Source organism: Dipodomys merriami, unplaced genomic scaffold (assembly GCF_024711535.1).
Source record: "Dipodomys merriami isolate MVZ:Mamm:240054 unplaced genomic scaffold, mDipMer1.0.p SCAF_68, whole genome shotgun sequence".
In the NCBI taxonomy this organism is placed as follows: domain Eukaryota; kingdom Metazoa; phylum Chordata; class Mammalia; order Rodentia; family Heteromyidae; genus Dipodomys; species Dipodomys merriami.
The window spans coordinates 1,164,239-1,178,598 of record NW_027206268.1 but is presented as its reverse complement, the minus strand read 5'-3'; the positions used below and the strand labels follow the sequence as shown (position 1 = coordinate 1,178,598).

At 46.6% G+C, this 14,360-nt stretch overlaps 1 protein-coding gene across 1 annotated transcript in view; it reads left to right on the top strand.

Moving 5' to 3' along the window:
• The window catches only part of Pik3r4 (phosphoinositide-3-kinase regulatory subunit 4), a 40,468-nt gene that overhangs the window by 3,334 nt on the left and 22,774 nt on the right, over window positions 1-14,360 (top strand). The window contains exons 2-5 of the mRNA XM_070005394.1: window positions 66-839; window positions 4,991-5,124; window positions 6,236-6,818; window positions 12,171-12,305. Of these exons, the coding sequence (XP_069861495.1) occupies window positions 107-839; window positions 4,991-5,124; window positions 6,236-6,818; window positions 12,171-12,305 (1,585 nt within the window). The 5' untranslated portion in view covers window positions 66-106. The remainder of the gene's footprint in view (window positions 1-65; window positions 840-4,990; window positions 5,125-6,235; window positions 6,819-12,170; window positions 12,306-14,360) is intronic.

Sequence of the window (14,360 nt, the reverse complement as noted above, 5' to 3'; positions counted from 1 at the left end):
ATAGCCTTATTTTCCATTGTATTTTCCTCTATTTCAATTCTCTTAATTTTCTTTCTCTTAAATAGGTGTTGTAACCTTACTGAACGATCCAGTGATACTTGCCATTATGGGAAATCAACTTGCTGGCATTGCTCCTTCCCAGATCCTCTCTGTGGAGAGCTATTTCTCAGACATCCACGACTTCGAATATGACAAGAGCCTGGGAAGCACTCGGTTTTTTAAAGTGGCTCGAGCAAAACACCGTGAGGGCCTGGTGGTGGTGAAGGTCTTTGCGATTCAGGACCCCACCTTGCCCTTAACCAGCTATAAGCAAGAGCTGGAGGAGCTCAAAATCAGGCTTCACTCAGCCCAGAACTGCCTCCCTTTCCAGAAAGCCGCAGAGAAAGCCTCTGAGAAAGCAGCCATGCTGTTCCGGCAGTACGTGCGGGACAATCTCTACGACCGCATCAGCACCCGGCCGTTCCTAAACAACATCGAGAAGCGCTGGATCGCCTTCCAGATCCTCACCGCCGTGGACCAGGCGCACAAATCCGGAGTCCGCCACGGCGACATCAAGACGGAGAACGTGATGGTGACCAGCTGGAACTGGGTTCTCCTCACCGACTTTGCCAGTTTCAAGCCCACCTACCTCCCAGAGGACAACCCAGCCGATTTCAACTACTTCTTCGACACCTCCCGGAGGAGGACGTGCTACATCGCCCCGGAACGTTTCGTTGACGGTGGGATGTTTGCCACTGAGCTGGAGTACATGAGAGACGCTTCCACCCCGCTGGTAGACTTAAATAGCAACCAGAGAACTAGAGGAGAGTTGAAGCGAGCCATGGACATCTTTTCAGCAGGTAACTGCATGGTGGATCCTATTTGCTGGCTTGGAGATTGATGTGTCTTCAATGGTCAAAACAGAAATGTAATCTAGGTGCTGGTGGCTCACGCCTGTCATCCTAGTTACTCAGGACACTGAGGTCTGAGGATCTCAGTTCAAAGCCAGCCCAGGCAGAAAAGTCTGTGAAACTCTTTATCGCCAGTAAACCACCAGAAAACTGGAAGTGGCGCTGTGGCTCAAGTGGTAGAGTGCTAGCCTTGAGCTGAAGAGCTGAAGGACAGCGCCCAGGCCCAAGAGTTCAAGCCCCACAACCAACAACAAAAAACCCAAATGTAGCTTTTTTTTTTTTTTTTTTTTTTGGGTCCGGTCGTGGGGCCTGAACTCTGGGCCTGGGCGCTGTCCTTCAGCTCTTCAGCTCAAGGCTAGCACTCTACCACTTGAGCCACAGCGCCACTTCCGGCTTTTTTCTTTTTGCTTATGTGGGGCTGAGGAATCGAACCCAGGGCCTCGAGCATGCAAGGCAAGCGCTCTACCACTGAGCCACCTTCCCAGCCCCTGTAGCTTTTTTTTAAGTTGACAAACATTTGGAAATTATTTGGTTCTGTCTCAGACTCTATTAATTTAGATAGTTGCATCATTGCTTTATGGGACATGTTTAAGAAAATGCAAAAAGGATTTCACTCATTTAACTGTTCAAAAATGGTTGAAGCAGGTGGCTCACACTTGTAATCCTACCTACTCTAGAGGTGGTGATCTGGAAGATCATGGTTCAAGGCCAGCCCTAGGCACAAGTGTGACACTGCATCTAAGTCAAGAGCCAGGTAGTGGGGCTGGGAAGGTGGCTCAGTGGTAGAGCGCTTGCCTTGCATGCATGAGGCCCTGGGTTCAATTCCTCAGCACCACATACGCAGAACAAGCCGGAAGTGGGCTCAGTGGCTCAAGTGGTAGAGCGCTAGTCTTGAGCTGAAGAGCTGAGGGACAGCGCCCAGGCCCAGAGTTCAAGCTCCACGACCACCAACAACAAAAAGAGCCAGGTAGTGTTTACTTGTGAGCCTAGCTGTGTGGGAAGTGTAAGGAGGCCAGTTACTGTGCAGCCTGGGCCCAGGCATGCACACAGGACCCTCCTAGAAAAGTAAAGGCAACAATAAATGAAGCACTGGGGCATAGTTCAGGTGATAGAGCATGAAATCCTGAATCTAACTACCAGTTAAAATTGTTTTTTGAATGCTTAGAAGTGCTGACAACACAGATGGATAATATATAGCCAGGCGTCTGTGGCTCACACCTTGTAATCCTTGCTACTCAGGCAATTGAGATCTGAGGATCATGGTTCAAAACCAGCCTGAGCAGGAAAGTCCATGAGACTCCTATCGTCAACTACTCAGAAAAAGCCAGAAGTGGCTCTGTGGCTCAAGTGGTAGAGCACTATCCTTGAGCACAAAGAGGCTCAGGGACAGTGCCCAGACTCTGAGTTCAAGCCTCAGGACTGGCAAAAAAAAAAAAGTGCTAGTAACACAGATGGATAATGTATGGACCCTCTTCAAAATGCTTCTGCCTGAGGGGTTGGAGGCATGTAGTAGAACTGTAGCCAATGAGTCAGGTACCAAGTGAACCTTAAAAAAAGGGTGTTTACGCTTGAACATAGGGGAGGGTGGACAGGTATTGAGAAAGCATTTTCACTGGAGTGTTCGCTGTACCAGGGAGGCATAATGGTGTGGCTTCTGCTAGGACTCTGTGATTGGTAGATGCAGTGATGCAGTGGGGAATACTCTGCCTCCTTTCCTCGGTGGGTGTTGATTGTGGGCCTGACGTAGTCGCAAGAGGGGAGGGGGCCAGAGTGGGAGAAGATGGACGTTAAGCTGGAGGGTCTAGGAGAAGATATGCTGCAGATAGTTGGCTAGCAAGGTCTGGTATATAAGCGGAGTAAGCCTCCTTTGTGGTAGCTAGAATTTGCTTCTAAACCTTCCTCTGCAGCTAGAATTTGCTTGCCTGTAAACCTATAAGGAAACACAGGGGGAGGTATGCACGGGGTGACAGATGTATTAACTGAAACATGGTAGACTCTGGGGAGAGCTTAAATAATGTCATTCCTTAGACGAAGTCAAAGCCCAACAAAATGAGCACCATAGCCAGGTGCCCAGGGGGACTCACGCCTGTCATCCTAGCTACTCGGGAGGCTGAGATGTGAGGATCGTGGTTCAAAGCCAGTCCAGGCAAGAAAGTCTGTGAGACTCCAGTTAATCACCAGAAAAGGCCAGAAAGTGGTGCTGTGGCTCAAGTGGTAGAGCGCTCGCCTTGAGCTGAAGAGCTGAGGGACAGCGCCCAGGCCCAGAGTTCAGGCCCCAAGACCGATACAAAACAAAACAAAAGCGCCACGATACTTTCAAGAGGGGAAATTGGGACCAAGTCAGGAGGGGTAAGCAAAGGAAGAGGAGACGTGGGGGAGAATGCAGTCAAGAATTGATTTTAGGGCTGGTCATGTGGCTTAGTGGTGGAGTACTCGGCTAGCATGCATGAAGCCATGGGTTCGATTCCTCAGTATTACATAAACAGAAAAAAACCAGAAGTGGCGCTGTGGCTCAAGTGGTAGAATGAGGAGAATGCCCAGGCCCTTAGTTCAAGCCCCAGCACTGGCAAAAAATAAATTGCATATACTCCAAAATTAAGGGGGAAGGCTGTAGGGGGTTCAATGAGAAACTTGTAAGAGGTGACACTGATCAAGATGATCAGTATTCATGCACTGCTTCATTAAACGGCAACTCGTTTGTACAGCTGTTCAAAGATAATACGAAAAGGAGGGGTGAAGAAAGCTGAGTTGGAGATTCAGGTAGACTTTAGGGACATAATTAGGAAATAGGTGGGAACTGGAGTCCAGGGAGTGAGATTCTAGCCAGAATTTGTTCAGATCAGTGGTCTCCTGCCTCAGGAGAAAAAAGGTGCACCATGTCACAGATAGTAAGTACCTCACACACAGACCACGGGTAGCAGCAGCCGTGGATGCAGGTTGTCTCAGAACCCAGAGGCTGGGCAGGGGAAGGCCTCGTCGACAGGACTGATGAATGCCGGGTCGGCTGTGGCATCAGTAAATGTTGCCATGGTTTGGTTTGCTCTTTATCATACCTCTAGGTTTCCTGGCTGCCATTTTAAGTTCTAGAACCAGGAAGTCATTTAAAGTTTTAACAGGGACTTTAGAAACTGCTGGTCAAGCAGTTGGAGACATCTGCTTGATTACAGTTGCATGTTACACAATACATTTTAATTCGTTTCATTTTGGTTTTGCATTTTGAGTTTTTTGGGTTTCCTGAATCCTGATTTGTATTGTGTGATTTCATGAATCTCATTTCTTTTCCTTTTTTTTTTTTTTGTCCTCGGTCATTAGGCTTGAACTCAGGGCCTGGGCTCTGCCCCTGAGCTCTTTTGTTCAATGATAACACCCTACCGCTTTGAACCATACCTCTACTTCCAGTTTTCTGGTGGTTAATTAGAGGTAAGATTTTCAGAAAGGCCTTTTCTGCCTGGGCTGGCTTTGAACCTCAGTCCTCAGATCTCAGCCTCTGGAGGAGCTCGAATTACAGGCGTGAGCCACCAGTGTCAAGCCTATGAACTTATTTCTTTTTTTTTTTTTTTTTGTCGGTCGTGGGGCTTGAACTCTGGGCCTGGGCGCTGTCCCTCAGCTCTTCAGCTCAAGGCGAGCGCTCTACCACTTGAGCTACAGCGCCACTTCCGGTTTTCTGGTGGTTTATTGGAGATAGGAGTCTCACGGTCTCTCCTGCCCGGGCTGGCTTTGAACCGCGATCCTCAGATCTCAGCCTCCTGAGTAGCTAGGATTACAGGCGTGAGCCACCAGCGCCCGGCTATGAATTTATTTCTAATGTTTGTTTCTTTAAATGTTTTAATTCTTTGGTGTATGTGTGCTGGTCCTGGGGCTTGAACTCAGGCCCTGGGCACTGCCCAAGTGTCTTTGCTCAAGACTAGCACCCTTCCACTTGAGCCATAGCCCCATTTTCCAGCATGTTGCTGTCTAGTTGGAGCTAAGAGTCTCACGGGCTTTTCATGCTCTGGCTAGCTTTGAACCATGATCCTCAGATCTCATCCTCCTGAGTAGCTAGGATACAGGCGTGAGCCACCAGCGTGGGCTCTAATGTACTTTTTGTCCACTGTTTTCAGGTTGTGTGATAGCTGAACTGTTTACAGAAGGCGTACCATTGTTCGATCTCTCTCAACTTTTGGCATACAGAAATGGACATTTCTTCCCTGAACAAGTGCTGAATAAAATTGAAGACCGTAGCATCAGAGAATTGGTTAGTATATTATAAACATTTGCTATGAAGTTATTTCCTTTTTTTTTTTTTTTTTTTGTGCTGGAACTAGGGCTTGAATTCAGGGCCTGGGTTCTGTCCCTTAGCTTTTTTGCTCAAGGCTGGTACCCTACACTTGAGCTACAACTCCATTTTTTGGCTTTTTTTTTTTTTTTCCCTGATGATTGGTTGGAGATAAGAGTCTTCTGGACTTTCCTGACAAGGCTGGCTTTGAACCACATTCCTCAGATCTCACCCTGCTGAGTAGCTAGGATTGCTGGTGTGAACCACTGGTGCCCAGCAGTAGAGTTTTGTATTGTTTAGCTTTTAGACTCTCAAAGGAGATTTGTCAGGTGGGCCTGATTGCTGTCCCTCAGCTCTTCAGCTCAAGGCTAGCTCTCTACCACTTGAGCCACAGCACCACTTCCGGTTGTCTGGTGGTTTATTGGAGATAAGAGTCTCACGGACTTTCTTGCCGGGGCTGGCTTTGAACTTCGATCCTCAGAGCTCAGCCTCCTGTGTAGCTAGGATTACAGGTGTGAGCCACCGGTGTCCAGCTTTTTTTTTTTTTTTTGTCCGTCATGGGGCCTGAACTCCGGGCTTGGGTGCTGTTCCTCAGCTCTTCAGTTCAAGGCAAGTGCTCTACCGAGCCACAATGCCACTTCCAGGTTTTTCTGCTTTATGTGGTGCTGAGGAATCAAACCCAGGGCCTCATGCATGCAAGGCAAGCACTCTACACTGAGCCACCTTCCCAGCCCTCAGGTGACTATTGAGAGGAATCAGAATTACCTCATAAATCTTTAAACACATGTACATTCCCTGTGTAAACTTGATCTGGTTTAATTTCCTCCTTTTTTTTTTTTTTTTTTTTTTGCCAGTTCTGGGGCTTGAACTCAAGGCCTACACACTTTCCCTGAGCTTCTCTATGCTGAAGGCTAGCTCTTTACCACTGAGCCACGGTGCCCTTTCCAGCTTTTTCTGTGTATGTAATACTGAGGAATCGAACCCAGGGCTTCATGCTTGCTAGGCAAGCACTCTACCACTTGAGCCACCTTCCCACCCTAATTTCTTCTCCTTAAATCTGTTTTTATTCCTTGTCTCCTCTTCCATATAGGTTACTCAGATGATCCATCGTGAGCCAGATAAACGTCTACAGGCTGAAGATTACTTAAAACAGCAGCGTGGCAATGCCTTCCCTGAGGTATTTTATACCTTCCTTCAGCCTTATATGGCCCAGTTCGCCAAGGAAACTTTCCTCTCCGCAGACGAGCGTATTCTGGTTATACGGAAGGATTTGGGCAACATTATTCACAACCTCTGTGGACCTGATCTGCCAGACAAAGTCGACGGAGAGCCAAAGGAGAACGGGCTGGTGATTTTGGTGTCCGTGATAACGTCCTGCCTACAGACTCTCAAATACTGCGATTCCAAGCTGGCCGCTTTGGAGCTCACCCTCCACCTGGCTCCCAGGCTAAGTGTGGAAATCCTTTTAGATCGGATCACTCCATATCTTTTGCACTTCAGCAACGACTCTGTCCCTCGGGTACGAGCAGAAGCCTTGAGGACACTGACCAAAGTGCTTGCCCTCGTGAAAGAAGTTCCTCGGAATGATGTCAATATCTACCCAGAGTACATTCTGCCAGGCATAGCCCACCTAGCCCAGGACGACGCCACCATCGTGAGGCTGGCCTACGCTGGTAAGGGGTTCTGCAGAACTAGACACTTGTACTATTAACGTTAATGACCATGATTCCCATACTGCCTGTGTTTCTGACTTCTTTGGGAATCCTAAGTGTGAGCTTTGCTCTTTAAACTGTGTATGTACATTTTTATTTATTTATTTTTGTTGGTCATGGGGCTTGAACTCTGGGCTTGGGCGCTGTCCCTCAGCTCTTCAGCTCAAGGGGAGCGTTCTACCGCTTGAGCCACAGTGCCACTTCTGGTTTTCTTTCCGGTGGTTCATTGGAGATAAAGAGTCTCACGGACTTTCCTTGCCTGGGCCAGCTTTGAATTGCGATCCTCAAATCTTAGCCTCCTGAGAAGCTAAGATTACAGGCATGAGCCACTGACGTCTGGCTGTGTGTACATTTTTATTTTTATTTTTTTTGGGGGGGTCCGGTCGTGGGGCCTGAACTCTGTGCTTGGGCGCTGCCCCTCAGCTCTTCAGCTCAAGGCTAGCGCTCTACCACTTGAGCCACAGCGCCACTTCTGGCTTTTTTCTTTTTGCTTATGTGGTGCTGAGGAATTGAACTCAGGGCCTTAGGCATGCAAGGCAAGCGCTCTACCACTGAGCCACCTTCCCAGCCCTGTGTGTACATTTTTAATAATATAATATATTCCTGGGACCCAACCTCTATGTATTTTTTTAACCTTTTTTTTTTTTTTTTTTTTGGTCTGTCCTGGGGCTTGAACTCTGGACCTGAGCACTGTCCCTGAACTTCTTTGGCTCAAGGCTAGTGCTCTGCCACTTGGGCCACAGCGCCACTTCCAGCTTTTTCTGTGTTTGTGATACTGAGGAATCAAACCCAGGGCTTCATGCATGCTAGGCGAGCACTCTACCACTGAGCCACCTTCCCAGCCCTGTTCTTTTACATTTGAAGTGACCAGATTTCTGAAGTGAAAACGTATACAGTACAGAAGAATTGTGTAGTTGTAATGGCAGCATCACATTTAACTTGGGATACGACTCATGTTTTTAAGTACGTGCTTCTAATCTAGTGTCTCTGGGCCTTTACAAACCATTAATAGATGCCTTTGTCTGACTCTCAGTTGTAGTGTACAACATTTTCAAAAAAGATGAATTTTGGGCTGGGAACGTGACTTAGTGGTAGAGTGCTTGCCTAGCATGCATGAAGCCTTGGGTTCAATTCCTCAGTACCACATAAACAGAAAAAGCCGGAAGTAGAGCTGTGGCTCAAGCGGTAGACCGCAAGCCTTGATCAAAAAGGAAGCTCAGGGACAGTGTCCAGGCCTTGAGTTCAAGCCCCAGGACTTATAAAAAGCAAAAAGCCAGGCACCAGTGGCTCACGCCTGTCATCCTAGCTACTCAGGAGGCTGAGGTCTAAGGATTGCAGTTCAAAGCCAGCCCAGGTAAGGAAAGTCCGTGAAACTCTTATCTCCAATGAACCACCAGAAAACTAGAAGTGGTGCTTTGGCTCAAATGGTAGAGTGCTAGCCTTGAGCTAAAGAGCTTAGGGACAGAGCCCAGGCCCAGAGTTCAAGCCCCACAACTGACAAGAAAGAAAAAAAAATGAATTTTGTTGAATAACTTTAATGTTGAAAGAGCCTGGCCGGCTAGTAAGGTAGCCCAGTGATAGAGTGCTTGTCTTGCATGCATGAGGCCCTGGGTTCGATTCCTTAGCACCACATAAGGAGAAAAGGCCAGAAGTGGCTCAAGTGGTACAGCTCTAGCCTTGAGCTGAAGAGCTGAGGGACAGTGCCCAGGCCCAGAGGTCAGGCCCCATGACTGACCAAAAAAAAAAGAGCCTGGCTTACTGTGCTCTGTATTTGGAGGTCCCTCCAGCCACTTCATGCTATGGAAGAGTGGCTTCTGTGTGTACTGCAGTGTTCTGCCTGTGTTCTGCATTTCAGGAAACCATACTGGAACATTTGCATAAGTCTATAATATACGCCTCTAACACAGTGGAAGCTACAGCTTCTGCTCTTCAGTCTTTGGACGTTGGGGGGAGGGTGTGTGTGTGTGTTGCTGTTATAATCGTTTAGAAAGAAGCACGCTTAGTTATTGCGACACACAGTCTCTGGAGACCAGCCTTAGGCCTAGCCACATCTTCAGAGGCATTGGTTGTACCGTGAGCACTTTTCTTTCACGTGGTGTTACTTCAGTTTAACTCAATGTATATTTGGTTAGTTGTGGTTCCTGCCTTTCATAATGATGTAGATTAGACTCTAAGCCTTTACGCCTAGAAATCCAGGATTCTTTAAGATGCATCAGATTTTTTTTTTTTTTTGGATCTGGTCGTGGGGCCTGAATTCTGGGCCTGGGTGCTGTCCCTCAGCTCTTCAGCTCAAGGCTAGTGCTCTACCACTTGAGCCACAGCGCCACTTCCAACTTTTTTCTTTTTACTTATGTGGTGCTGAGGAATCAAATCCAGGGCCTCAGGCATGCAAGGCAAGCGCTCTACCACTGAGCCACCTTCCCAGCCCAGATGCATCAGATTTTTGTCACAAGCATATTTATAATCGACAAATATAAATGATTGAGCCAGACAAAATAATGTAACAGTTTTTAAAAACAAGTGGCTTACTGTTCACAATAGCTAGGATATGGAAACAACCTAGATGCCCCACCACAGATGAATGGATCCAAAAATTGTGGTATCTATACACAATGGAATATTATGCAGCCATTAGAAATGACAAAATAATGGCATTTGCAGGGAAATGGATGGAGCTAGAAGGAATCATGTTGAGCGAGGTAAGCCAAGAACGAAGAGACAAACAGTACATGGTCTCCCTGATAAGCGGATGATGAATCCAAAATGTTAGGTGATATGACAAAACTAACAGGACTTAAGAAACAAAGAACTCCCACTCATCTGGTTGAACCACTACTAAATATCCCCATGCTGCTGATCACGTGTATGGTATATAACATATGAACACCGTTACATATTACAGACTGTGATAGACAATTTGCTCCAGGAAAGTTAGAATGAACGTGTGACTTTAAATGAGCATCATTATTCCACAATACTGTGAATTTCCGGAAATTAAGTAATCACTTAATCACAATCAAAAAAAAAAAAAAAAAAAAAAGAACCTTGGGGAAGGGAGGGAGGGAGGGGATGGTAGGGAGAAAACAATGGAGGGGGTAACAATGTTCAAGAGGAAGTGTACTCATTACCCCACTCATGTAACTGTAACCCTCTGTATAGAATCTTTACAATAAAAAAATTAAAAAAAAAAAAACAAAAAAAAAAAAACAAGTGGCTTAGTGGTAGAGTGCTTGTTTGCACACATGAAGCCTTGAGTTCAGTTACTCAGTATCACATATGCAGAAAAAGCTGGAAGTGGTGCTGTGACTTAATTGTCAAGCTCTAGCCTTGAGCCAGAGAAGCTCAGGGACAGTGCCCAGGCTCAGAGTTCAAGCCCTGAGACTAGCAAAAAATAAAGTTTATTTTTATGTCCGTGCGTGTGTGCCTGTGTGCGTGCGTGCGTGCGTGCCGTGTGTGTTGGGACTTGAACTCTACCACTTAAATCATAGATCCAATTCTGCTTTTAAAAAAATATATATGTATTTTAATTATTGAGGTGTTATAGAGAGGGCTTACAATTTCATAAGTAATGAGTATAATTCTTCCTGGACAGTGTCTGTGACTCCTTCGTTTGCTCTCCCACTGGACCCCCCCCCCCTCCCTAATTGGAGATAAAGAGTCTCCCGGACTTTCCTGCTCCCACTGGTTTCAAACCACGATCCTCAGATCTCAGCCTCCTAGGTAGCTTGGATGACAAGCCTGGAGCCACCTGCGCCCGGCTAAGCTGTGCCTCTTACTAGACTCTGAGGACCCTCCTTCAGGCTCAGTGCATCTTACCTGTTTTCAGTTGTGTTAAATAAGTTCTGATGTGTCGGCGTTCCATGATCACAGGCATCCAGTTTCCACTAGCGAGCGTGGAAGTAATAGTGTCTGCTACACAGTATTGCTGCTAGGCCTGTTGTGGTATCTTCCAAGTTAATCTTGCAACCACCTTGAGTAATAACTGTTACATTATCTGCACCTTGAAGGTGCAGATAAATAATTTAACCCACCTTTGTGTGGTCTGGTTCTCATCCCTTAGCACCGCTAGACTAGACCTGAGCTTTGAAGCAGTCCATTTGCTTTGGTTTCCTGGGCCTTTGTAGTGAGCACCCACAACCCACTATCCATGCCTGCACCCCATCCCCCCCCCCCTCGACCAAATGTTCTGTCTTGGGCTAGCGCATGATGAAGCAGGCTCTACACAGGTTCAAGAGACTGAACCTGTGTGATTAAGCGTGACTAAATCATACATGTCAGTAGAAAAGTTTAGAACCAGATTTTATTTTTCCTTTACAGTGTTCTCTTTCATGACAGATAGAGAATCATATCTTGTGTAAAGAGATCAAGTGTATGTGTCTAGAGATTCACATGAAGAAGTAAGCATAGATTGTGAAAACTGGCAGTTTGGAGATTATGGCAGGCAGAGAAATGAGGTTAATTATTAACAATCTGACTAAATGCTAACATGAAAGTCCTAATTTCCCTCCATGATGATTCTGTCTATACAGATTTAGGGAGCCAGGCACCAGTGGCTCACGCCTGTCATCCTAGCCGCTCAGGAGGCTGAGATCTGAGGATCGCGGTTCAAAGCCAGCCTGGGCAGGAAAGTCTATGAGATTCTTATCTCCAATAAACCACCAGAAAACCGGAAATGACACTGACTTAACTGGTAGAGCTATTGCTTGAGCTGAGGGGCAGCACTCAAGGCCCAAAGTTCAAGTCCCACAACTGACAAAAAAAAAAAAAAAAGATTGAGGGAGTATGGGCTGTAATTTCAGCCCTTAGGAGGCAGCAGCAGGAGGATCTCAAGTTCAAGGCCCATCTGAGCTTCATAAAGAAACTTCCTCAAAAGAAAAGAGAGGTTGGAGGTGTGGCTCAGTTGGTAGAGTTCTAGCCAAAGCATCAGGTATTGAGTTTGAGTTCTAGTCTCAGACCTAGAAAAAGAAAGAAGAGAAACCCCAAAATCAAAAGCCACCACCAGGGCTGGGAAGGTGGCTCAGTGGTAGAGCGCTTGCCTTGCATACATGAGGCCCTGGGTTCGATTCCTCAGCACCACATAAGCAGAAAAATAAAAAGCCGGAAGTGGCGCTGTGGCTCAAGTGGTAAAGTGCTAGCCTTGAGCTGAAGAGCTGAGGGACAGTGCCCAGGCCCAGAGTTCAGGCCCCACGACCGACCAAAAAAAAAAAAAAAAAACCACCAGCATCAAACCAAACCCAAAACGAATCAGGGGGAAAAGTTACAAGTATGATGAAAAGTCAACAATGACATATAATTTTTTTTTAAATCTTACAGAAAACATAGCTCTGCTGGCGGAGACGGCTCTGAGATTCCTGGAATTGGTACAGCTGAAAAACCTCAACATGGAAAATGACCCTAACAGTGAAGAAATGGATGAAGTTTCCCACCCGGAAGGGAACTACGACACAGGTGTGGTACTTTTCTGTTCATTTAGAAAGTATTCCTAATGCTTACTTGCAAAAACATTATTTGTAGTTTTCACCTAAAGTGCAGGAGTACTAGCTACTTAGAGAGGAAGGGTCGGTGCTAACTGACCTTTCTCACTTCACCTCACCTACTGTTTATCTAGGTGGAAAATTACCAGCTTGGCCACAAAGATTCCAGACTTCCATTTCTTTTCCCTCCCACGCAGAATTGATTGGTACGAACTGTAAAGGCAGCAGAAATATATAATCTCATGCAAAGTACAAACGTCATAGCTAAAGAAGCTAAACCCTTTCTCTTTATGTGATTTTGAGTATTCTCAGTCATAAGCTGTGGTGATAAATTCATTTAGCTCTCCATCTTTATTGTGGGTCATGGGGCTTGAACCCTGGGCTTGGGTGCTGTCCCTGCACTCTTCAGCTCAAGGTGAGCGCTCTACTACTTGAGCCACGGTGCCACTTCCAGTTTTCCAGTGGTTTATTGGAGACAAGAGTCTCTCAGACTTTCCTGCCCGGGCTGGCTTTGAACCGCGATCCTCAGATCTCAGCCTCCTGAGTAGCTAGGATGACAGGCATGAGCCACCGGTGCCCAGCTCTCCATCTTTAGACCATAAGGCTTTTAGTTAGCATCTATGGAGTGAAGGAAAGCAGCATCCTTAAGTTTGTTTCAGGATAGTTATTTTCTAGCTAGAAAATACTAAGAGAAGGCCAGTTTATAAATTTTTGTGCTGCAGACCATTGTAATAGCAATTGTACCTTTGTATAATTATAGATAATGAACTTAGATATTAAAAGTTTTTTGGGGGTGGGGCATCATTGAACTCAGGGCCTGTGTGCTTTCCCTGAGCTTTTCTGCTTACAGCTAGCTAGTGCTTTACTACTTGAACCACAGCTCCACTTCCCACTTATGGTGGTTAACTGGAGGTCAAAGTCTCATGGACTTTTCTGCCTGGGCTGGCTTTGAACTGGGATCCTCAGATCTTAGCCTCTTGAGTAGCTAGGATGACAGGTCTGAGCCACCAGTGCCTGGCTAGATATGAAAAGTTTTTTTTTTTTTTTTTTTTTGCTAGTCCTGGGGCTTGAACTCAGGGCCTGGGCCCTGTCCGTGAGCTTCTTTAGCTCAAGGCTAGCACTCTACCACTTGAGTCACAGCACCACTTTGACTTTTTCTGTGTATGTGGTACTGAGGAATGGAACCCAGGGCTTCATGCGTGCTAGGTGAGCACTCTACCACCGAGCCACCTTCCCAGCCCCTACATAGCGAAACTTTTGAGGAGTGAATCTGGTTTAAATGTGGATGTGAGCACATAATGCTGCACATCAGCGCAGCAGTCACCTTTCGCCTGGATAGTAGCTGGGTGGCGCAGGGGCCTCTGCCTTCTCTCATTTCCTCCTTAAACATGTGCTTTGCACCAGGCACTGACCAGCCAGCGCCAGGCACCAGAGAAATTGTGCTCCGTGAAACAGAATGGCCTGTGCTCTTGACCTTACATTTCAGTAAGGGAAGGTCAGCTAAGTAAATACAGGAGAAGGTTGGTGAGAAGGCCGATCAGATCCAAGAAAGCCTGGACTGGCCTGGAAGGGTATTTTCCGGATTTCTCAAATGTAATCAACTTGTTATTTATTTATTTATTTTTCCTGTCATGGAGCTTGAACTCAGGGACTAGGCACTGTCTCTGAGCTTCTTTAGTACCACTTCAGGCTTTTTTTCTGTGTCCTTGGTACTGAGGAATGGAACTCGGGGCTTCACAGCTGCTAGGCAAGCACTCTACCACTGAGCCACCTTCCCAGTCCAGTCAACCTACTTGTAAAAAATGCTTTCCCAGCCGGGCGCCGGTGGCTCACCCCTGTAATCTTAGCTACTCAGGAGGCTGAAATCTGAGGATCACAGTTCAAAGCCAGACCAGACAAAGTCCGTGAGACTCTTATCTCCAATAAACCACTCAGAAAACTGGAAATGGCACTATGGCTCAAGTAGTAGAGCGCTGGCCTTGAGCTAAAGAGCTGAGGGACAGCGCTCAGGCCCAGAGTTCAAGCCCCA